The sequence below is a fragment of the Candoia aspera genome, chromosome 1, assembly GCF_035149785.1.
Source record: "Candoia aspera isolate rCanAsp1 chromosome 1, rCanAsp1.hap2, whole genome shotgun sequence".
In the NCBI taxonomy this organism is placed as follows: domain Eukaryota; kingdom Metazoa; phylum Chordata; class Lepidosauria; order Squamata; family Boidae; genus Candoia; species Candoia aspera.
This window is the reverse complement of record NC_086153.1, coordinates 271,254,055-271,279,341: the sequence shown is the minus strand read 5'-3', so window position 1 is coordinate 271,279,341 and position 25,287 is coordinate 271,254,055. Positions and strand designations below refer to the sequence as shown.

Here is a 25,287-nt window from a genome sequence, read left to right as displayed (position 1 = left end):
AAGGGGAGTGAAAAATAAAAGAGGGGCTTTTTTTTCTCATGTCCATTACACTTCAGTCCCTTTCAGCACTCCATACTTCTGTAAGCACATGATCTCAGAATTTCATGTTTCCCTTCTTTTCCTACTTATCTCTTTTTTTAACACAGCCAGCCAGCCAGCTCCCTTAACAAATTTAAACATTCTTCTTTCCCACAGAGATATATATTACCTGTTTCTTTAATTTGAAAAATACTTTAAATAACGCAATATTCCAGATTTAACTCTCCCTTTTGTCCATTTTTTAACTTTCTTACTCCAAAATCCCCATAAGCTTTTTGCATTTAATTCTTTTTAAATCTTTGTGACTGGTTCCTTCCTTTTTGCTTTAATCATTCCTCGATTGAAGGTACATGCACCCAGATGGCATTAGGTGCTTTGCTGCTCTGAAGGCCTCTTTACACTTAAATTTGCTCCATTTAAGTGTGGTTTAGAAAGTGGGTGAGGCAGACCCAGTGTCCTTTAAACAGGCTTCATGTGAGGCTGGGAGCATGGTGTTTTCTTCCGCAGCTCCTGGCGCTCTACTTGCAAGTTGTTTGCAGGGTCCCTCTGGACCCTGTGGGCTTCCTTGCGAGGAGCTGCCTCCCTGGAGCTCATGTGGATAATCACATGACTTCTCCTTGTCCGGAGAAGCTCCATTAGCCCAGGCATATCGCTCAGCTGTTACTCTTTGCCTCTGCATCATCCCCACTGTTTCACGGAGATATGCTCGTCTGCCATGTTTCCACCCGGAAGTCCACCTGAAGTGGTTTAGATAAGTAGGAGGACTGTGTCATAGCAAATGAGAAAACTGGAAAATTTGACTTGTTTTTGGATCAATTTGAGTAAAATTGATCCAATTTTTCTAAACTACATAGCGGAAGAGAGACTTCCTTCCCTTACCACATATCTCAACAATAAATAAAAATACGAAACATATACACATACACACATACAACCCAATGACCTGCAATCACAGAAACCGTTCCAAAGAATAGTGGTGCCTCTGACAACAAGGCTAACTTTGTGCATGCCAAAAATACTGCAAGCATATGCAGTACAAATATTCTAGCCAGCACATCTTTATATGCCATTCCTTATCACACAATAAAGTGCTGTCCAACATCCACATTTGCAGAGATACAAAAAGGTATCAGCGGCCTTGACTCCTCCTAGACTGACAGGAGCAGCAAAAATCCTTGACACTTTTCATTTCTGGTACAAAAACATCCACAGCTTGAAGAGCAGTAACTGGTAGAATACTGAATGCTCTTATGCAAAGCCCAGGTTTGATTTCTGGCATCTTCAGTTAAAATAGGGATGAGAAAAATCTTGACTTTATTTCAACTTGCATTTGTAGCTTATTTAATAGTAATGCACAATTTCATCCAGAACTCAAGCAGACCTTCCTTCCTTCCTTCCTTCCTTCCTTCCTCTTTCTTTTTTTTTTCTTTTTTCTTTTTTCTTTTTCTTTCTTTTTCTTTTTCTTTTTTCTTTTTGCTCCAATTAATTGTACATCTTGGGCTCATTTTCTGGAGGTTTTGAATGGCATTTTGGAAAGCTCTGTCTTGGACAACAGGAGCTGTTGCTTTCATCCAGGCCCAGATGGGAAAGACTTTCCAAGCAGCAGCTGAAATGTCAATCTTGTGGGGTGTGGTTCTTGGTTTCATTACCACTTCTCCCCCTGCACCCAAGTTCTATTCCAAATGTCCCAGAGATTATTTTTTTAGGAATTTTACTTTTATTGTTGCTTTTATTTCTGACAGGTCAGGGTCCTCTCTTTTTCTCTTCCTTCCAGCTACAGAGGGAGCAGGGTGTGTACTTAACTCTATGAATGTCAACCAAGGCAGTGACTCAACCCACTTGGCTCATTTTCAGCAAAAGTATTTTTTAGCCAGAACTTTTCAAAGAGGCCTTTCCAAAGTTATATTGCTTTAGATCGAACCAAGTATGCTAGGTTAACAAGATCCAGTTGGCTAATCTCACATGTTGTCCTTCTGATTAGTATAATGGAAAAGGGTAATACCATACCGAGTATGGTTTTCGTTCCTTGATGTTCATCCCAGTTTGCAAATAGAAAAGTTTTTCCTCCTGCTTCAGGTTGACAGGCCTTTGGATGTAGCCCAGGAAGAAATGTGAGCAAGACAAGGAAGAACTAAAGGCCAGTTTACCAGGCAATGCAAAAAACAGAAGATATATCTTCTCTGCCGTGTATGTGGATATGGCAACTTCTTATAACTCCTCCATCAGGAATGAGATGGGTACATATCTCTATGTACTAAAAACTACTGTGAGCTGGCCTGAAGCCTGCCAGAGTCATGCCCAACTGTTCCATATTCTGGCTGGAGAGTCAGAATCCTTCCTCTGAATAAACATGTAACACTGGCAGTTACTGTGGAGCAGTCAAGTAATCATCCACTGTATCAGTAGGAAATCAAACACCCATTTCCCAATATGGAGCCATCAAGGGAAAGGAAGAAGAGAAGGATTCCAAGCTGGACGATGGAGATTACATCATTGCCAGGGATAAACCCATGAGCCTGTCCAACTGAAATTGTGCCAACAGACCCAGATGACTCAGGAGTATGCTAGATACATCTCCAGCTGTTTGCACTCTCTTCTCCAGTTGCTCTCTCTGCTTAACATAGCCTCATTTGCCTCTTGCTTATGCTTCCTCTGGGAAATTGTTCTAAGAAAAAGATGGGGCTGAGACACCTACACAGGCAGTGCCATCTGAAGCAAACTGCAGTGACAACACCGATGATACTATTGCTAAATTGCCACAGTGACATACTTGCATTTGGACATCTGATGCAAGTACATAAAGCTTGGCATCTGTGGGGTAATATTGTCATGCATGTTTTGTCATTGGCCCCCACTTACCCACCCTGTGGACACCCTGTGGACACTCAAACTGAAAGTTTGAACAGACCATTGATCTGGCAGCAGAAGATCTACATCCTGAAGCCAGGCATTGTAGGAAAGGCTGTTTCTCATCTGCCATGGTTTAACCCACTAAAAGTTCAGGAGAGCATTTCACTCTTCAGTGTCAGGTGGCATACAAGTTTAAATATTAATAGTAAATTTATTGTTGTTGCCTGGAGAATGCTGGATTAAATCCTTAAAGAGTAAACACAAAGAGTAAAAATAATACTTGAGTCTTCGTATATAGTCAGTAAATTCCTTTTAATAAAAATCCACCCATGATACTGTTAGAAATTGGATGGCTTTATTTGTTATCCTTCAGGCAACTGGAGATAAACTAGCATCCATTACTACTTTATGCTCTTCCTCTACCTGTCCCTGCCACTTCTCCCACCTTTTTTTCCCAGCAAATGCCACACTTTGAGCAGGGGGTTCCTGAGAGCAAGACATTACAAGCGAAATGGTGTAGTGGGTAGCGGGAATGGCTTTGAGAGACAGGAGGAAGAGTCACTACCAAGACAATGGTCAGATAAACTTGAGTCTGGGGCTGAACTGTAACCTGAGAAAATGCTTCAGACAAGCCCCTCCATAGTTCACATGAAAATAAAGGGAAGGAAGGGGTAGCACATTCAGACTTGCAAGATTCTCTTACTATATTTTTATAATAAAAATAGTATTGGCCTGCATGACTTTGGTTTCCTGGTCTGGTCTACCTTGAAGGGCTGACAAATGGGCAGAGCCTCTGAGTCAAGAGTATGCTTTAGCAAACCATGCTGTACACTGGTCTCTGTAGTAGCAGAGCATGGGCCAAATCCCTGAGCATTCCAAGACTCATATGAGCCATTGGGTTTCTTTTGGGGAGCTCCTCAGAGCAAGGCTGGCTATACGAATGCCTTGCTTTGAGTAGCCCTCAGAGCAAATTAAGGCATAGGAGAAGATGGTTGTTCTAGAGAGATGTGCAACTGTTAGTGCCTGGCTCTGAGCGTTCAGAATGAAGTACTGGAATGACTAGAATCCAGGGGCAGAGGGGGTATGTGTTGCATATATCATTAGCATGTAAAAAGGGATGGGACTTTGTTCCTGCCATCTTGACTTTTTTTAACCCCCATGAACTCCCATGCTAGCATCTCCTGGCAATAGGTCAGGAGCACAATGGGTAGGCTGAGGTTGTGGTGCCTGTCCCTGATCTTCCACTGACTCATCCTAATGACAAGGTTGGCCCTAGTTACTTCATGGCCAGTATTAAAAAAGAAAAGAAAGAAACAACCAGAACATTTATCTTCTGAAAATCAGATTTAGGACCACCTTTCTTTAAAATATTAGGGAGACTTGTGTCCCAGCATGAAGTAGTAGGAAATCAAAGAAATAGAGATGAAAATCCTCTGATTTGAATGGAATCTTTATTACTCCCTTCTCTAACAATTATATGACCTCCAAGCATGCAAAACAAAATCAAAACATACAAAAAGCACAGTGGTCCCTCCTATTTTTTCCAAAGGAACAACCCTGTGAGGTATCTTGGGCTTCTCTCAAGACCATGTTCAGGATTTAAGGAATGTAATTGGCTTAATTATCCATTTCATGCATAGGGAGGTAGGATAGTTTGTTCCAGGAAAAGTAACAAGTATCTTTTGCAACTTGCAAGATACAGACATTTATTTTTCATCACTCAGTAATTTAGCCACAATGCTACATCTCTAGTTAAAATACTGGACTAGGTGGCCCATGTTCAATTTTACCCTCAGCCATGAACGTTCATTGGACATGTTTTAGGCCACTCTTAGCCTCAGAGGTTGCTTTGGGGAAAATTTGTAGCAGGAGGAAGTGTTATGTACATTGATTTGAGCGGCTTGTGGAGCGAAGGTGAGCTGCAAATATTGTGAATATTACTTATAATAGTAGATGCTTTTCACTTGGTGGGTGTACTTAGACCTCTATCTGAGAAAATATAGATTTATAACACAGGCAGAAATCAAAGCAACTGAAACATTTTCTGAATATCTCTGGGGCAGAAGAACACACCTGAAAATGATCCAGATGTATGGTCTGAGATAATCTAATACAAGATTGGTAGAGCTGAAAAAAATGGGAACTGGAATGATTTCTTTCAAGAGTCTTGCCTTCTTCTGAGTAATAAGCCTTTCTTTTTTTTTAAGTTAGAGGTAAGTATGCAAGGAAAAAGAATAGACAAGTTTCTATGTCTAAGTTTGTAAATTTTGCTAAGACATAAGTCTAAACCATGGTTTATACAGCATGATGACTAGGTTCATGCATCATGCTAAGCCATAGTATCATTTGTTTGGTTTTGCCTTAGCATGATGTGTGGCCTCAGCCACTGTGATTTGTAAATCATACTTTATGATGTAGCATTATGACCGATCTTCATCAATAAATCATACTTGAAATAAACCATGGCCTACTGTGATCTGTAATCCCAGCCACTGTATAGACCAATCCTATGCATTACAAGCTTTGAAGGAAACTCTTAAATTAATTAATCTCTTTAAAGACATTTCCAATGTTTTCACTCCTTGCTGCTGGACTAACAAAACTACAGTACAGTAACTAGCCATAACTCAAAAGGCTTATTTATTTAAGGATAAACTGTCAGCCATTTATAAAGTAGAAAATAGGGCATTTTCTATGTAGGCCACAGGGCTGGGCTGGCATCAGCACTGAAGACATCTCTGTACCACTCAGAACAGCTGGGACAGCTGAAGTCCCTCTGAGCTATGGAATCCAGCAGAACTGAAAATTACTCAGAATGCCTGGCTAGTCTTTTAGTTCCAGCCAGGGAGAAGAGAGGGAATGTTCAAGCAGAATTAAATGCATATGGCCCTTTTTAATTAATTAAGTTTTGCATCCATTGCAAAAACAGTATTTGCTGTCTCTCTGAAAGGATGTTAAAAAGTTTACAAAGCCATGTGTAATCTGCTGTGCAAATTAAATGATAAATGGTCATTTAAGTTCTACAGAGAAGGATCCCGCATCATGCTTCTCTTGCTTCCTTCGTTTTTCAGGTAACGTCACCTGAATTATCAGTGGACTCTCAAACCATTTTCTTTGATCTTCTTTTAGTTTGTCTCTGCAAAAGCTCCTCACAGTATTTATAGCCTTTTTTAATCACCTTCAAATAAATAATATATTTTACAATAATAGTATATCAGTTTTAATTTAATCTTTATCTGCAATTTTGTCTGCACATACACAGCCTTAGAAGCAGGTATTCCAACAGCGGAATGAACCCTGTTTAATCCTGACACAGAATAGAACTGGAATTATTTATCTGAAAGTCTCTATTGAATCAAGCTTGCGCAGACTTGTACAAACAGTACAAACAGGACTTTGACAATAAAGACCAATGAGCCTTGGGTTCAACTAAATGCTTGCTTCAATCTGCAGAAATCCCTTTGGATCAGGATTAGGCTAGCTGATGCTTTCCAGATGTTTTGGATTTCAACTACCATAGATCCTAGAAAGCATGGACAAAGGAATTGTAGATCAAACATCCAGAAGGTACCAGGTTACCTATCTGTGGTTCAGATGAATAACATGTTGGAAAATGGAAGGCACAGTAGACACCATGGCTGACCCTAGTGTAGCATCCCTCTCAGGAACACAAGAAAATCCTGCTGGATGAGACCAAACTTCAGCTTGCTTTTTCCACATTGGTCAATCATATGCATCCAAGGAGCCCATACGAAGAACATAAAGGAAATAACATTTGGAAATGGTACCAAGAGAGACTGAGTTCTAATAAGAAATAATATTGAACTATTGATAGCTATATCTGTGATAGCCTTATCATAGCTTTATAAGCGTTGTCTAATCCTAATCCTAAACAGAAGAAGGAGGGGGAGGGGGGATTTTTTTTTTTTTTTTGGCTGCCTGACTCCCGGCAACTCTGGGTGGATTAGGCTGGTAGATACCAGTACGTTTCATAATGTAATTGTGCTCTATGTAAAATCGTACATAGTCTTTCCCAGATTGCCCATCATTTAGCTTCATTGGTTGACACCAGGTTCTACAAAAAGGGATGACACATTTTTGAGGTTACTAGTTGATCACAGTAATAAAAAATTATACAAGTGTTCTTGTTCCTTTGCATCCAACTTCCAACATAAGTAGAGAATGGATCTATCTATAAGGGCAGATTCAATATGTCAAGCTAAAAGCTTTATATTACTTACCAGTCCACTGAAACTTATGGCCATATTAGATGTAATGCCAAATTTCTAAAAAAAGGAAAGTAGGTACAGAGCACTGCTTGAGCCTCAGCCCCCTTCTCCTGCTAATCTTGCTGGGCACCCTGCCACAGCCTGAACTATTCTTGGTGACTGAGATGGCTGCTTTATGCAAGTTCTGTCTACCATTACTCCAATGCAGTTACATGCCAACTATTTTGTTGGGTGGCTTCTGCTGCTTTCTCACCTACCTAAAGCCATAAGGAATCTACTTTTATCAGTGCCACTCCTCTGGAAAGCTATATTTCTAAAAGCCATGGGCCAAATCCCTTGTTCAAGGAGAAGAGAGTAGAGTTGGCTGTTAGGGATGATGGAAGCAACACCTCAGTTTCCCAACATAAAATCAAGTCAGCCAAAAGCCCTTTTTCAAGTCTGAGTTTTGCTTCATTTCAAAGATCAGGACTGCTACATTACAAATGTCTGGGAAATGTCTAGTCGTAGCTTAAGACAAGTCTAATTGGATGGTCAGGAAAGCTGAAAAGTAGAGATGAAGGTAACATACTTTTCACAGCACAATGGCATACAACCCTTTTATTCTAACAATGCTATTTACTTTCATTACCTGCTATATAATGCTAATGCTTTACGTTAAAGGGTTCTTATGATCTTTGCAAGGAAAGGGGAGGCAGATCTATTTGCTTGTCTTGGATGGGAGACCAGATGGAATACCAAAACTCCAGGCTAGATGAGGACGTTGAAAAACTCCCTGGAAGAAGACAGGGGAACACCACTTCCAACTCCAACTGTTGCTAAGAAAGATGCAAGATTATCTCTGTAGCCATCAGATGTCAAGCTCAACTCAAGATCTTCTTTACCTATTTTACTGTGATCTTTGGATCATCCTAACATTGGCTACCCCACCTTTTATCTCACCTACCTCAATATGCACTGGTGTCACTGATCTGTCATAAAGTAGAATAGCATTTTGGTCAGACCCCATTTCAAATATTGTGTCCAATCCTGGATACCAACTCTGAGGATTCAGAGAAGCTGGAAATGGCTTGCAACTATCAATATGCAAGCTGCTGCATTTTGCACCAAATGCAGTTTCGAAGTAGTCTTTAAGGGTAGGCCCAGGTAGAATGCATTGCAGTAATCCAATCTGAAGGTAATGAGGACATAAATGACTGTTGAAGAAATGAAGCAATGACTCTTGAAGAACTATTTAACTTTCAGAAGGACAACTGAGAGGGGTTATGACTGATTGATTGATTGATCGATTATGTGCTATCAAGTTGGTGTCAACTCTTAGCAACCACATAGATAGGTTTTCTCCATGATGACCTGTCCCTAACCTGGTCCTCCAAGTGGGGTTATGATAGCACTCTTCGAATACTTGAAAGGATATGACATTGAAGGTCAACAGCTAATTTATCTTGTTCCAGACTGCAGGACATGGAATAATGTCTTTTAAGTTACAGGAAAGCAGAGTCAGATAGAATATTAGGAAAAATCTTCCTAAGAGTATTTTGACAGTGAAACCAATTATGCAGAGAGGTGGTGGGCTCAAGCAGAAGCTGGGCAGCCAGTTATCTGAGATGCTTTGATTTGGGTTCCTGCCCTGGACAGGGGGTTATACTCAATGGCCTAAGCCAGTGTTTCCCAACCTTGGCAACTGTAAGAAGTGTGGACTCCCAGAATTCCCCAACCAGCTATGACTAACCAATTTTGAATATGGAATAGCAGAAATCTTTTCAAGCAGGTAATCATGAAGCATGAAGTAGTTTGCAAATATCTTACTGTTGTACAAAATTATTCCCAAATCAAAATATTGGCACTAAGGCAAAATTGAATTCCCAGTCTCTAGGCTGTGTTACACCAGAGTCAAATGTGTAGCTGGATCTAGTCTGAAATGCCTATTACTCCATCCAAACTCAACGAGATCTGGCTCAGCAGTCCCAACAGCCAGAGATTGCCTTTGTTACTTAGCAAAATATTTAATATGTGAAGTTGTCTGTTGTTATTACTGGGTTTTTTTTTTACCTATATTTCAAGTTGTCGGAACCTTTCATAAATTTTTTAGAGCAGTTAAGTTAATGAGAACATCCTGCCATTTACACTGTCAGGAGACACAGAAGGGTTATTGTGAGTTTCAAAATTCAGAAACAGTCAAGTTTGGTGACTCTCTGATGTCAGTGGCGGAAAGCCAAGGAGAAGATGAGAACAAACAAAAGCTGTAAAGGTGACGGTAACACCTGAGAGGGACCATCTAAGTCATGACATTAAGAAAAACAATGAATGAATAGAGGCCTTTTGGCAAGATTAAGCAATGCTGCCAAAATCTAATGCTGACAGTAGAAAAAGTGCAAAAATATTATGAAAAAGCTCGCTGCAATCTATAAGTAAATATCAAATGTAAGGAAGACTAATCTTACTCATGGACTCCTTTAAGGAAAGTTGAACACAGGTTCCCCAAAGTTCAAGATCAGGTGACAGGTCAGAAAAGAATATGTGGTTTTGTCCTTGGTTGTTCCTTGATTATCACCCCCAGCAACACTGGCAGGGCAAGCTACTGTATATAAACAGGGAGCACCCCCCCCACTCACTCACACTGATGATGTTACCCAGTCGGGTAATGAAACGTCTGCAAGCAAACAACCAAGCTCAGAGAGTACCAGGGACTCCACAGTTCAACCCTGAGCTGCATATATTCTCTTCTATTGATAAGATGATGTATTGGAAACTCCATTAAATCTTGTTAGAAAAGGAGTTGCTGATGAGGAAAAAACAATTAAGCCAATTCAACAGAGCAACTTGAAAATATAACAATATGTGCATTGCCAGCAAAAACATTTTATTTTATTTATTTATTATTCACATTTCTATTACCGCCCATCTCCCCCCAAAAGGGGGACTCTGGGTGGTTTACAATAAAATTCTCCTTAAAACCTCAACATCATAAAATCACCGAGTCAACACCTACAATACTAAAATAATAAATAAATATAAATATGGAATCCAAGTGGGAAATTTCCATTCGGTAGGGAGAACTCTAGGGACGTGGTGGCGCTGCGGGTTAAACCGCTGAGCTGTCGATCGGAAGGTCGGCGGTTCGAAACCGCGCGGCGGGGTGAGCTCCCGTTGCTAGTCCCAGCTCCTGCTCACCTAGCAGTTCGAAAACATGCAAATGTGAGTAGATCAATAGGTACCGCTTCGGCAGGAAGGTAACGGTGTTCCGAGTCGTCATGCTGGCCACATGACCCGGAAGTGTCTATGACAACGCCGGCTCCAAGGCTTAGAAACGGAGATGAGCACCGCCCCCTAGAGTCGGATTCGACTGGACTTTACGTCAAGGGAAACCTTTACCTTTACCTTTTTAGGGAGAACTCTACATCACCAGCCACCCCCAGGAAGAGCTGTTGCCCTTCCCATCCGAGGCAAGGCGGCAGAACCAGGTCTTCAAACCCTTCCAGAAGGTCGGGAGCGAAGGGGCCTGCCTCACCTCAGGGGGTAGAATGTTCCAAAGGGCGGGCGCCACTGCAGAGAAGGCACAAATACTGACAAATGAAACTTGCTCACAAAAACTTGCATTCTACAAATAGAAAATAAAATCCTAAGTACAGCTGGATAAACCTGGGATATCCATTTTCCAATCTCCTTTTTAACGAAGTTGTGTGGGTATTTAGCAGGGTGGAAAAGGATCTATCCTCCATTCTGAAATCAGCTTTTCCAATTGAAATCAGTTACTGAATTTATAATATATAATTCTCTCCACTCTTTCAAATAGCATTTTAAACTATTTTTACATTTCTTTTTAATCTTGATTGATAATTATATAATCTCATCAATTTTTCCCACCCTATCCTTCCAACAATTTCTAGAAAAAAAGGGATAGCAATCCCCCCGCCCTAACACTGTGATTACATGAACAGCCTGTCTGGTTAGAATGGCATGCTTATGGAGGTTCCTTACAAAGAGCCAACAATATGAATTCACTATGCAGGGTTTAAACAGCATTTATAAATAACATTTGCTGTGAACATATCATCTGACTAGAAAACAGTCATTTACCTCAGTTCCCTAAGGTTTCTGCATACTTGTGTAATTATGACAGGTTAGCAAACATTAGCCAAAGTAATATAATTTACTATATTAATTACTAGAATAGTCACTGGTAAAGAGATTTTAAATGGTTGCCTGAACACTGCATAAGATAGGAGAAAGATAGGAGAAAACCTTTATTAAATCTATTAATAGGTTTTCTCCTATAAAAATGCCATAAAAAGTACAGTGCAACTGGTTGAAAACAAAACAGTAAGGTGTATTTAATGAAGTTAGACAATTTGTCCATTCAACTCATCATGTACTCCAAGTAGTAGCAATTCTCAATAGTACCAAATACTGTATATCACATGACTTGTTCCCAGGCCCTTTCTTCAACTGAAGATTTAGGTGACTAAATTTGAAATATACATATATAAACAAACAAACAAACTGAAGCTGCCAAGTGCTCTGTTTGCATGGCACACTGAACCATAAACTAGATAACCATATTTTAGCCTAGTAACTTATGCAACATGCTTGTGACATTAGCTTTTGATTCTGCATGTCATGGAAACTCAGAAAATTAAACAAACCACCATACAGTTAACTGTGGGTAATCATGTGCAAGTACAACCATGAATTGAACCTGACACCTTCTCTATATAGGTCATGGCTAGAGTCGTTGTATTATGATATTTCCGTAGATTCCTTCATTTTTTAAAGAATATTTTTAAAATTTATTTTCTGTCCTGCCTTTATTACTTGTATAAATAACTCAAGGCAGGGAGCATACCTATTACTCCTTCCTCCTCCTATTTTCCCCACAACAACCCTGTGAGGTGAATTGGGCTGAGAGAGAGTGACTGAATCCCTTAAAATAAAATTTGTAGTTCTAGTATTGTAACTCCAGAGCTGCAAAAATCTGTACCTTCACAGATGGCAACAAAGAGTTAGCGTATTCGGTATCTCTCTGCTGCCATCTCTTGATCATGTAGATTTTGCAGCTCTGGTAATGGCTCTAATCCCTATTGCTGAGAAAGAATGAAACACTGAGGACTGCACATCCCATTGTAGGAATAAAAAATGTTTCTGTGGAGAATGTAAGAGCCACAGAATGGTTCAAAGTTTCTGTTACTATTAAATTGCAGCAAAGCAGTGTATTTTAAGACAGTTTGCTCTTAAATACATGATACTTACAAATGATCACTTCTGGTCTGAAATACTAGGGAGGGGGCATGGATTCTTCCTCTCTAAATGAAATCTCAGCCCACAAATTACAAATTACAAACACTGTAAAGAAATTGTATGTAATGTAAGAAATTCTGCCCTGAGATCACCTTAGGAACAGATGGTTGGTGCTTTTTAGATCAAAAAGGGTTTTTTTTAAATTTCTGAGCTGTAAATTATTGATCTGTGCAATATACTCTCAAGCTTTCTCTCTGAATATGGCAATGCATAGAAATAAATAAAGAAGCACAGAAATATATTAATTTCCTAAGTCTTTACATTATGGCTGTGTTCTCATGTTAAGCTTATCCATAGTTAACTGAACCAATTTTCTGGGTTCACACAGCACACTAAGAAAAATAAATGGCTATTAATTACTGATTTATGTAGGGTATGTACATGGCCAATGAAATTTAAAGTTGTTTCTTCAGTATTTAAGTTTGTATAAATAATTTAGTTATTAAAACAAATACTCTTCTTAATTTCAAGTAAAATTTTCATCTGTTTCTTTTAACATGAAACACCAAAAGACATATTATTTTATGGGAAAGAGGCAGGTTCAGATAGGTTTCTTCAAATTTCCACAAGTAGTGCTTTCCACAATTTAAAACATAGGCAGTGGAATAACCCATCAAAGCACGTTAAAGTATGTCTATTAGACTGAATACAAACTGAGCTTCCAGAAGAGTCAATAGAGTTATTCCTTTTTGTTTATTCATGTATCTATTTGTATTATATCCTTTTTCTGGTCCTTAGGTATTACTATTGTGTGGATACATAAGCTTGTTTCTTTACCTCCTTCTTCCTGAAAATATAGGACCTCTCTATACTTCTGGAGAATTTGTACAAACTACAGAAAATAGGATGAAACTAGAAAATAGTAGAAGTTAACTCATATTAATATAGATGAAAACTTCACCCTAGAATCAGATTTCACCCATTCTTCTAGAATCAGAGTGATTAGCAATTATGGACAAAGAATGATTAATTAGTAATTATTATTTTCATTTTTCTCACTTCTAACAGTAACTGTGTGAATTGTCTAAAAAGTGCTGAAATTGGAGTTCTACAAACAACTCAAGAAGGGACTAGAAAAATACGCAGAGTGAAGGATTAGCACTCTAACAATGCTGTTTCTCTGATCATGTCTGGAAACTCTTCTTTCAGTAAAAATGAGATCTAAACCATTCAATAGATCTTTTGTATTATGCTGGCAATAGCCATTAAATAGTGACATCATAAGCCCAAGCCAGTAAGTTCTAGTATGATTTTTAAGGCCTGAAGAACTCTTATGCAGATACAACCACAGAAAGACAGGGAATACCTCATTTAACTGATGGGGCTGAGAGGAAAGAGTCACTTTTCAATCAATACTAATTCAGCATAACTTTGTTGTAAACCGCCCAGAGTCCCTCTGGTGGGAGGAGATGGGTGGTGACAAATTTGATAAATAAATAAAATAAAAATAAATACATGTCTATCCTGAGAGGCTCCATTGGTAGACAGATGATCTACAAATGGATTCCACCAGTTCTCCCATGGTGAGATTACATTTGCACTGAGGTGCCAAGGCAAATATGTCATAAATCCCAGCTGGCTAATCAGTTTAACCCATGTTCACCCGCCCAACCACCACACTTTGAAGCTATCTTTGGGCTGGTTCCTACATGCATACTTATTGCTTGAAGATGATGAGATCAAGTGATAGCAATATAAATTGCTCAAATACTACAGAACGGATACATTTTTCATACTGCAGCATCCACACACATCTGGCTGCTAGGTATCCTATGCTGAGCAATTATGCAGATCTATATAAACCAACCCACAGCTTTCAGTCTTGGCTGGTAGCCAAGAATGCTGTGGCGGTCCCCAGAATTTCCAGTGGAAAACGGTCGCTGTGTGGATCAGTATGCAACACGTGTTACTTAGCCGGTCCTGCCATTAAAACCAGTAAGTGACAACCGGCAACCCTGATTTTAACATGAGGTAGCTGGAGACAAATCCAGGGGCATCTCGGTGTACACCTGGCCTCCTTCTGCCATGCAGGAATCCTTCCCTTCTTCTTGCCTTGGTCCAGTAGCAGATCCATCCCCCAAATCCCTTGGAGGGGCCGCTTTACGAACCTTGCCCTCCCCCCACTCCCGCTTCCGCCCCCGGCCGCAGCCGCAGCCGTTCTCCGGCCGCTCCACTTACCACATTGTTAAGAAAATCTGCTTCATTCAAATCGCCCAAGTCCAGGAAGCTGGAGGCGCCCCCGGGAAAGGGCTCTAAGATACCGTCCATAGTAGAAGAGTCAAGCCGGAGGACGGCACGGAAGAGGTGGGAAGGAGGAAAGCCGCTTTGTTCCCCGCCAGCGCTGCAGGATCCGTCCTAAAACTGACAGGCGGTGCGCCTCACTGCCGCGCAACCCCGCGCAGCGGTTCCTCGGGCGTCGGGCAAAGGAGGGCTGCGCCTCCCTCTCCCGAAGGAAACCTGTAATCCATGGGGAGAACCGATTGGCGGGGGGATCGCTTTCCCAGAGGGAGCGGCGGACGCTCGCAATGGGGGCTCGAGGGGGTGGGGCCGATGGGGACCCCTCCAGTCGGGGGGGAAAGGGGGAGCCGGAGCGAGGCTGACGGTGAAGAGAGCGGGCAAGGGCTGAGGCAGCCCCCTGGAAAGTCGGAAGGAGGGGCGCCTCCGGGATCACTGCCCAGCTGTCACCGTCACACTCCTTTCCCCAGTCTCAGCAGCTTGACCGGCCCCGTGCCACGCCTCCTGCCCCCTCCCTCGGCTCGCTCCGGGATATTTAAGAACGGGGGCACCCTCCTTGGGCTCTGATGCAATCGAGAAACACGCCCACCCCGCCGCTTCCAATGGGAGATCGCGACCGGCAGGAGTGGGGAGGCTGGCGGCACGGCGTTACGACACGCTTTGCCGTTCAGTGGTGTTAGACGCGACCCACAACTTCCCAGCGGCGGAGGAACCAGCATGGGAGCACCGGCGTGGTCGAGTGCAGGAGAAATCCGGATGATGATGATGATGATGATGGTGGTGGTGGTGGTGGTGGTGAGAGAAGCGACTAAGGCCGTCTGATGCTTCGCGATTGCGTTCTTCCGGAAAACAATCAGCTGCGCTCCTCCGTCTGTTTATAGGAAGAAGTGATGCCTGTTACACTTCTTAAAAGTTGCCTGATGGCCATCAGGATGAGGAACTCAGCTGGATGTTTGAGGTTTGCATAGGTCATCAAGACCTATAGCATAATAAAAACATTTTTAATTTGTAGCTTGTTGAGTCCAGCATTGCGCATTCCTCCTGAGGCCAATTACATCCATTCAGGCAATAGCTGTCTTCTGTGTTGCTCCCCAACAGGTGGTCCTGAAAGAGACTTTCCTGTGATTCCCAAGGCAGCAATGGACCATTAAGACTGTTGCCACTGATAGCCCATGCAGTGGTGGAATAACAATTAAATAACTTCCCGTTGCTTGCAGGCAAGAACCTTTCTTCAGCACAGATACAACTCAAGAATTTAAAGTGGGCATTTTCTCCACATATATACCTTTCTCATGATACGATGGGGTGAAAACAGGAGAAGAGATAAAATACAAACATGTGAATGTAAAGGGCCCACATTCTCAAAGTAGCAGGGAAAGCTAACCAGATCTGCTTGTCAGTAACCCTGAGTTTACACTGCCAGTAGAAGTGATCTCATTTCCTGTAGCCTCTTTAAACACTCTGTAATTAAGGATTCAAACACCATTTAAGGGTTTAGGGAAGATTACAGGGCTTCCTATAAATGGGATTATAGATCCTTAAACAATTGCATCTTCTTTCTGATAAATATCTAGATAATCCACTTAGAAAAAAGAGCCAAGAAACTTTTTTAAAAACTTCGAAAGTCTGTAATACTGCAGTTCAGTACAGCATGCCCTGCAGAGCACTGCTTGTGGAAATTATTTTCTCCATCATATTGCAAGGTAAACATACTGTATATAGTAAATTGCAATGCTACACCTCATTCGTGTATGATGCAGCTTAAAGTTTAGTATTAATTTGAACTAGTGTCCATACTATAGAATGAGCTGGTAAGCTTTTTAACCACCAAACACCAACATGCAACCTCATGCAATAGTGCAGATCCAAAAACAATTCAAAATAGCCAGATCTTGACATTTGAACTATATGTAAGAACAGTGCATTCTGACAGAATTTTGGAATTCTCATCTGAAATCTCATAAAAACATATATAATATCATCAGAATTTTGTAAAATTTGGTAATCTTGAGATTGCCTTTTAAAAATTTAAAATACTACTTAATTTTTAGAATCCACTAATTCCACCTAAGAGTGGCATCTGCAGGTATTGTGGGGGTGATCTCTTCTGTAGAAGAAATGGCTTCATTTAGGATGTGTTGGCAAGAGACATCCTTTTTTCTTCCAAACCAATTAAACAATTTGTTCTCCAAGCTTTATAAAACTGTTATGTCTATAATCCTCATCTTTATATATCCAAACCTTCTGTGATTTCAAGCCACCATAAGTGTGTTGTAGACAGACAATTATTACTCAGTCTTCACTGTTGAAAAGTGAAAGACTACACTGTTTGTGAGATTACGGGAGTTGAAATCCAGTATGTCTAGTGAGTGAATCTGACCCAAGCATCTTCTGACATTTTGTATGGAATTGCTTAGCCTGTAAGGTGAAAGCCTGGCAGTCTCAACCGCCTCTTCCAGATTCTCTGGGTATTCACATCTTGTCTCCGCCTCCTGCTTTGAGTAGCAGTTGGTATATTTTGTAATTTGTAAAATATAAATTATATTTTATAATTGGCTGGGGTTGGTATATCTTATAATTTTGTGATAATATTCTTTTAATAATCATTTTATCTTTTTATAATGATTGTTTTCATTTATTCACTGTTTTTATTTTATTGTTGTATGCTGCCCAGAGTCGCCTTGTGTGAGATGGGTGGCCATATAAATGTGAGCAATAAATAAATAAGTAAAATAAATAAAGATGCTAGAGAGTTGGAAAGAGGTCAGTATAGCACTAATACCTAAAGAGGGACAAGATTTAACAAGAAACTATAGGCTGATATCATTATTGAATAATGACTACAAGTTATTTACAACAATTCTGGCTGAAAGACTGAAAATAATTTTGCAAGATTTTTTTCATGAGGGTCAGTGTGGGTTTTTTTACCTAAAAGACAGTTAAAGGACAATCTTAGAAATGTGTTGGATATTTTGGAATATTTGGAGCAACATAATGAAAAAAGCTGCTTTGATTTGCTTAGATGCAGAGAAGGCCTTTGACAGTTTGAATTGGGCTGTCCTGTTCAAAGTTTTGGAAGATAAGAATTTTGGAGAGAACTTTATAAAATGGGTAAGATTGATTTACACTTCACAGAAAGCATAAATAATTGTTAATGGAGATCTAACAAAACCCTGTGAGATACAAAAAGGAACAAGACAGGGATGCCCACTGTCTCCTCCCTATAGTGAATAGAGCTATAAGACAAAATGAGAGGATTGTGGGAGTCAAAATTAAAAAAGAAACTTGTAAGTTAAGGGCTTTGCAGGTGACTTGGTGTTGGTTTTGGAAGATCCTTTAAAGGACATTGAAACATTAATGGGCAAATTAAAAGAATTTGATGCATTAGTAGGTTTCAAGATCAATAAACAGAAGACAAAGACATTAACAAAAAACATGAAAATAGAAGATCAAATAGAATTGATGAATAAAACAGGTTTTAAGATTGAGAAGAAAGTAAAATATCTGGTTATCACTATGACAAATATGAATTGTATGTTATTTCAAAATAATTATGTTAAGACATGGAATGAAGTTAAAAAGGATATGTGATGATGGGAGAAACTACAACTGTCATTGCTGGGGAGAACTTCTGTGATAAAAATGAATGTCCTGCTTCAAATGTTTTTGTTTCAGACAATACCTATTTTGATAACTGATGAACCATTTAAACAGTGGCAGAAGGATATATCTAAAGTAGTGTGGCAGGGGGAAACAAAGAGTTAAATATAAGGTGTTACAGGATGCAAAGGAAAGAGGAGGATTGGGTTTACCTGATTTGAAATGGTATTTTGCAGCTTGCTGTTTGGTTTGGATGAAAGAGTGGGTGCTGCTGAGAAATAGAAGGCTATTGGAATTAGAAGGACATGACCTGAGATTTGGGTGGCAAGGGTATTTGTGATACGACAAAGTCAAGGTTAATGTGGATTTTAAAAATCATTATGTTAGACATGCCATATTGAGAATATGGAATAGATATAAATCCAGGTTGTGCCCGAAAACACCTTTGTGGCCCTCAGCAAAAGAAGCATTGTATAGACGAGAAATAATAGGCAAATACAAATGGCTAATTTATCATGAGATACTATAATTTGGTCAAGGAGAATACAAAATAAAATCAAGAAAAGAACTGATGGCAGAGGGACATAGTTGCCAATGGTTTTCTTATTTACAGTTATTAGAAAGATTTAAAGTAGACGAAAGTGTTTATGGTTGTGAACATTGTAAGACTGAGTTCGAAATGGAAATATATACAAATGAACATGTAATTGCTAAAATGCTGTTGGATTATTTTCCAAATAGTAGTTAAAAAAATTTTTTTTTCCAGACTCAGAGCCGGATTCTAATGCCTTCCATTTCCTGCTTTCTTTTTCATTTTATTCCTTTGCTAGGTAGACAAAACACCTGTTACCATAAGCCAGGAAGAAACTAAGGAGGGAAAAGAGCAGCAACATGGCATTGTGCTAGACTTTCTTATCAACAGCAAAGGGAGGCTATAGCTAAAAAGTTCACAAGTGGATACTGTGTTTGCATTTGGAAACACATACATGCAAGGGAAAATATGCACACCATGTCTTAGTTTTTCACTCAGATCTCTAGGAATAGCTTGGGGGAATAAGGCAATGGGGAGAGAAAATATTAATTACTGTTGTTTTTATGGAGAAATTCCATGAATGCTCTATCTTAATGAACAACCTGAGGCTATGCCAGAAATAAAAGAAACACAAGTAAAGCTCTGTGAAATGATTGTATCTTCTTTGGTCTCTGATAGCAGTCCAGATCAGAACATCAGAGACTGACTGTCAGAAACTGCAGAAGAATCTATGCACCAAATGTTTGGGGATTTAAGAAAGCAGATACACTGTACTAGGCTGGCACATAGCCATCTTCTCCTATATATACTGTATATCATCCTGTAAATGGAAGCTCATCATTAGAAAGTACCTCAAAAGTGTAACACTGGTGGATGTGCTGCCAGAATTCATGGGAATATTGCCAAAGCCCACCAGCCAGGGGCTATGCTGTCTACAAGCTCTGTGGGCAACCCACATACAGGCTTTGTTCACTTGACATACTGACTCACAAGACTAGCCAATATGGCCGCAGATTCGTTTTGGATCCCATAAGGATGCCTCAAAACACACAGAGTGCATACAGAACCATTTTTAAACATTTGGGGGGTGAGGGGGATGAGGTTGAGAATCACAGCCAGTAGACAGCAATGCAATAAAGTTTCTGAGAGGTGTTTGGATTTCTGGGGTGAAGTATTTTGTTGGTTTGGTTTGTCAGGCCTAAATGAAGGCTTTCATAATATTTTCCCTTCATTGATGTGGTTATCTGCTCAGATAAATGCAAGACCGTGAGGCAAGTTACATTTCCTTGCTATCCATCCAGACCTGGATACCCTGGGGAATTGAACTATAATTCATTTCACAAGCATAACAACCTGGATTATTTTTGTTGTGTTGGGTCTTTCAGCTAATCCAACATACCCAACTCTGCTTTTCACCAGCTGTCTTGACCAGCAAATTTCCCCTTACTCTTTTCCTAGCTGACTTTCCTAATAGCTGCTGTCTGCATTTCTGAAAATGCAAATACATTTTCCTCAGGAATGTATTGAAAAAATGTCCCTGGTCCTGGTTAAATAATTAACATTTCCATGGTACCATGAAGGAATATTGCCATATCTACCAAGGTTTAACTGTCCTTTCCTGGGAAGGCACAATGAGAATATTTTTATCAGCCTTTTAGACGTTCAGATAATAATTTAAAAATATACTGGGTTTCTCCACGAAATTGTTCAGAGGGGAAAATAAAGAGCAGTCATTCTCTTCTATTTCATCATCTTCCCAGTTCAAATAACATTGTTTTAGTCTCTGGCAGCCTCACCCAATGATGGGTAATTACAGACTTTCACTTGGAGGAAACAGAGACAAAGTAAAGGAAACCTTCATTAGAAACTCATCTTTCAAACAGAAACCCCCAACTGTAATGTCTGTGGCAGGGTGCCAAACCCATTCACCAGAAGAAAATGCAAGTTTATGCAGTAATAACGGGGAGAAGTGTTAAAGCAATTTCATAGGATCGTTTCTACACATGTGTTCAGCTGCTGTATTAAGTTAGGGAAGGACTTTGGGAGATGTATAGCTTTGGGGTTTTTTAGTAATAAAGAAAAGCCCTTTGCCACCTGCCCCAGATTTATTCTTCCTATTGGCAGAGCATTCTTAAACCTACATTATACAAGGACTGGAGTAATATCAACAAAATGTTCCCCTTATGTAATATGTACACAGTCTGGGAAGGGAACAATACATAATGTGAACATATAGAAAGGCCATACTCTCACCCCCATCTCACCCAGCGCTTTATCCTCTTTTACCCGTTCTTCTTGCACACCTAGGCGGTTCCATCAGTGACTCGATTGTGCCAAAGGTATATTTGGCTGGCTCCATCAAATGATTTTTAATTCCACAACAGGAGATCATATATTATATTAAACACATTATATAATATTCTTACTGATAGGTAGGCTGGCTGAGCAGGATTTGTGATATGTCTTAGGTGCTAAAATAATTTGCTTTGTACACTATATCCCTTAGAATTGGGTGTGAGGTATGGCTTTTGCTACTATACCTTAAATATTACAATGTACTGGCCAGCCCTTGTTCCAACAGCATAGCAGATTCCATATTTTTATATACAGTATTCCCTTTAAGTTTGAAAAAGATCAAAAACTCAGAACAACTCTACAGAATAGCATCTCAAAATAAAATAAAATGATATTTTAATAGAATATTCCATAGGGAACAAATGATAGCCCAGCTAAGTAGCAGCGCCTACCTGATTTTGGCTGGTCTCAAAAAGTTAACCAGGATCAGATCTGATTAATACCAGGGCTGCAACTAGGGGGGGAGGGGGGAAAGCGGGGCATGGAATCCATGTTTGCCCCAGGTGACACAGACCCTAGTTGCGGCCCTGATTAATACACTGATGAAACCACAGGAAATATCATGGCTGTAGGCTAGCCTGGGAAGTCAGAGAAATATTCTGGAAGAAGGTGATAACAAACCACTTCCATATTGTTGCCAAGAAAACTATATGTACATATTAATGTAATCATCTCAGATCTAGCTCAACCTGAAAGAGACTTTACTTACAAATTATATAGAATATTATGTTTAAGAGTAAATTTTTACTATTACAAAATTTCTATATGTTCTTATAGCAAAAATAAAGATTTGTCTATCTTTCTGTCTCAGCACAAGATCTGTCAAAGATAGGAACTTAATTCCTCAGCCAGAAACTTATAATTGAGTTTAGGTTGAAATCAATGTTCGGTTTTGTGATTTTTGCACATGCAACATTTTCCTCAAAATAATGTGACATAAGATATAATTCAACTCTCTCTAATAGCTTGGGTCTTAGCTAGGGATCCAAGAGTAAGGAAGCTTTGTTTATGCAGGGACCATGTTCCAGCATATAATCCCAACTACAGGTAGTCCTCACTTAACAGCCATTCGTTTAGTGATGGTTCAGACTTTCAAGTGCTGAAAAAACTGACTTACAGCTGGTTCTCACACTTACAAACATTGTAGCATCCCTACAGTCACATGAGGATTTGGGCGGTTGGCAACCGGTTTGCATTTATTTATTTATTACTCAAATTTAGCCACCGCCCATTTCCCCCAGAAGAGGGACTCTGGGCGGTTTACAATGAAATTCCACATAAAACATAAACATTAAAATCACTTAAAACAATTATGATAAAACACAATAAATAAATAAAATCCCAGAGAAATGTAAAATCCAGGCTGGTGGGAGGGACTCTAGGGTGCGAGCCATCCCCAAGAATGATTATTCACTTTCCCGCCCCAGGCAAGATGGCAAAACCAGGTCTTCAGGGCCTTCCGGAAGGTCAGGAGTGAAGGGGCCTGCCTCACCTCCAGGGGCAAGATATTCCAGAGAGCGGGGCCCACCACAGAGAAGGCCCGCTTCCTGGACCCCGCCAAATGAAATTCTCTTATGGACGGGGTCCATAACATGCCCTCTCTGGATGATCGGGTGGGGTGGGCCGATGTAATGGGGATGAGATGGTCCCTCGGGTAACCTGGCCCCATGCCATGTAGGGCTTTAAAGGTAATAACCAACACCTTGAATTGGACCCGGAAGCAAACTGGCACCCAGTGCAGCTTGCGCAGCAACGGTGTTATATGTGCCCACCTAGGTGCACCAAAAATAGCCCGCGCGGCTGAATTTTGGACCAGCTGAAGCTTCCGGATACTCTTCAGGGGTAGCCCCATGTAGAGCACGTTGCAGTAGTCTATATGGGAGATAACCAGGGTGTGAGTGACTGTTCGGATGGCTTCACGATCCAGAAATGGGCGTAACTGGTGCACAACCCGAAGTTGCGCAAAGGCCCTCCTGGCCACGACTGCCACCTGCTCTTTGAGCAGGAGTCGTGAGTCCAGGAGAACCCCCAGATTACACACTGAGTCTGTCTGGGGCAGTGCCACCCCATCCAGAACTAAAGATGACAGTTTCCTGGAAGATGAAGCCCCATCAACCCACAGCCAGTCCGTCTTACCAGGGTTCAGTTGAAGCCTGTTGTTCCCCATCCAGACCCGCACAGCCCCAGGCACCGAGAAAGGGCAGTCACTGCATCACTTACCTCACCCGGGATAGAGATGTATAATTGGGTATCATCAGCATACTGATGATACCTCAACCCATGGTGACCGATGATCTCACCCAGTGGTTTCATGTAGATGTTAAACAAGAGAGGAGAGAGAACCGAACCCTGTGGCACCCCACAATGGAGGGGTCGAGGGTCGGATCTCTCCTCTCCTATCACCACCAACTGGGACCGGCCCTGGAGGAAGGAGGCGAACCAGCGCAGAACTATGCTGCCCACCCCCAACTCCCTGAGCCGTCCCAAAAGGATACCATGGTCGATGGTATCGAAAGCTGCTGAGAGGTCAAGGAGAGCAAGGATGGATGCACTGCCTCCATCCCGCTCCCACCAGAGATCATCCATAAGTGCAACCAATGCAGTTTCTGTCCCATATCCTGGCCTGAAACCTGACTGAAAGGGGTCCAGATAATCTGTTTCCTCCAGGACCCTCTGGAGTTGTAACGACACCACCTTCTCAACCACCTTCCCTAAAAAGGGGAGGTGGGAGACTGGATGAAAATTGTCCAGAACAGTTGGGTCCAGAGATGGCTTCTTGAGGAGGGGGTGCACCAGTGCCTCCTTAAAGGCGACTGGGAACACCCCCTCACTCAAGGATGTATTTACCATTGCTTGGACTCAACCACATGTCACCTCCCGAGCTGCCTTCACCAGCCAGGAGGGGCATGGATCTAAATAACAGGTGGTGGCATTCACAATCCGGAGGATCCTGTCCACTTCCTCGGGTCCAACCAGATCAAACTGCTCCCAGATAACAAGGCTAAAACATTTCCTCGGTATCTCCACAGACCCTGCTTCACGCATGGAGTCCAACTTAGACCGGATCCGAGTGATTTTATCCTGCAGATGCTCAGAAAACTCTTCTGCACTGCCCTGTAGGTGGTTCACTGGGCCCACCTTCCCCAAAAGGGTATGTGTGATCTTAAACAGGGCCGTCGGACAGCAATCTGTGGATGCAATAAGAGTGGAGAAATACTGCCATTTCGCTGCTCTTACCGCCACAAGGTAGGCCTTAATAGTGGCCCTAGCTTGTGTTCGGTCAGATTCGGTCTTTGTCTTCCTCCAGCGGTGCTCTAGGCATCTCTTAAGCCTCTTCAAAACTCTCAGCTCCTCCGTGAACCACGGGGAGTGTTGGGTTGGATGAGGCAAGAGAGGCCGCACAGGCACGATCCTGTCTAAGGCCCCGGCCACTACCCTGTTCCAGGCAGCAGCCAAGGCCTCCGCTGGACTGTGCAGCAGATCCCTGGGCACCTCCCCCAGCTCCCTCTGAAACCTCACTGGGTCCATCAGTCGCCGGGGGTGGACCAATCGAATGGATCCTGCCTCCCTGCGGAGGGGAGCGGCATAAGAGAATCTCAGGGCCACCAGGGTGTGATCTGACCATGACAATGGGAATAGATGCAGCTCTCCCCTCAGATTACGTTGCCACTGCTCCGACAAGAAGACCAAGTCTGGAGAGAGACCACTGTCTCGGGTCGGGTCCCAAATGATCTGGGACAAGCCCATGGCTGCCATGGTAGCCATGAACTCCCGAGTTGCCTCCGAGGCACGCCCCAGGGAAGGCAGATTGAAGTCCCCCAGAACCATAAGTTTGGGGAGCTCCACCGCCAAACCCGAGATGGCCTCTAGCAGCTCAGGCAGGGAGGTTGCTACGCAGCTGCTACGGCCTCCAGCAGCTCAGGCAGGGGGGCTGGTACAGTAGCAATACTCCCAACTGTTCTCGGGAACCCAACTTGAAGAACAGGGTCTCACACCCGGCAACTTGTGGGGCAGGGCCCCTGAAGGCCACAAGAGACTCTTGGATGACAGCAGCCACCCCTCCTCCCCTCCCCTGGCATCTCGGCTGGTGCCACACCCGAAACCCAGCTGGGCACATTTCCGAGAGGGCTACCCCCGCTTCTGAGCCCAGCC

At 41.6% G+C, this 25,287-nt stretch overlaps 1 protein-coding gene across 1 annotated transcript in view; it reads right to left on the bottom strand.

The window, feature by feature from the left end:
* The window catches only part of CREB3L1 (cAMP responsive element binding protein 3 like 1), a 133,083-nt gene extending 117,961 nt beyond the window's left edge, over positions 1-15,122 (bottom strand). Inside the window, exon 1 of the mRNA XM_063289667.1 lies at positions 14,592-15,122. Coding sequence (XP_063145737.1) covers positions 14,592-14,681 — 90 coding nt within the window. The 5' untranslated portion in view covers positions 14,682-15,122. The remainder of the gene's footprint in view (positions 1-14,591) is intronic.
* Positions 15,123-25,287: the final 10,165 nt, after the last annotated feature.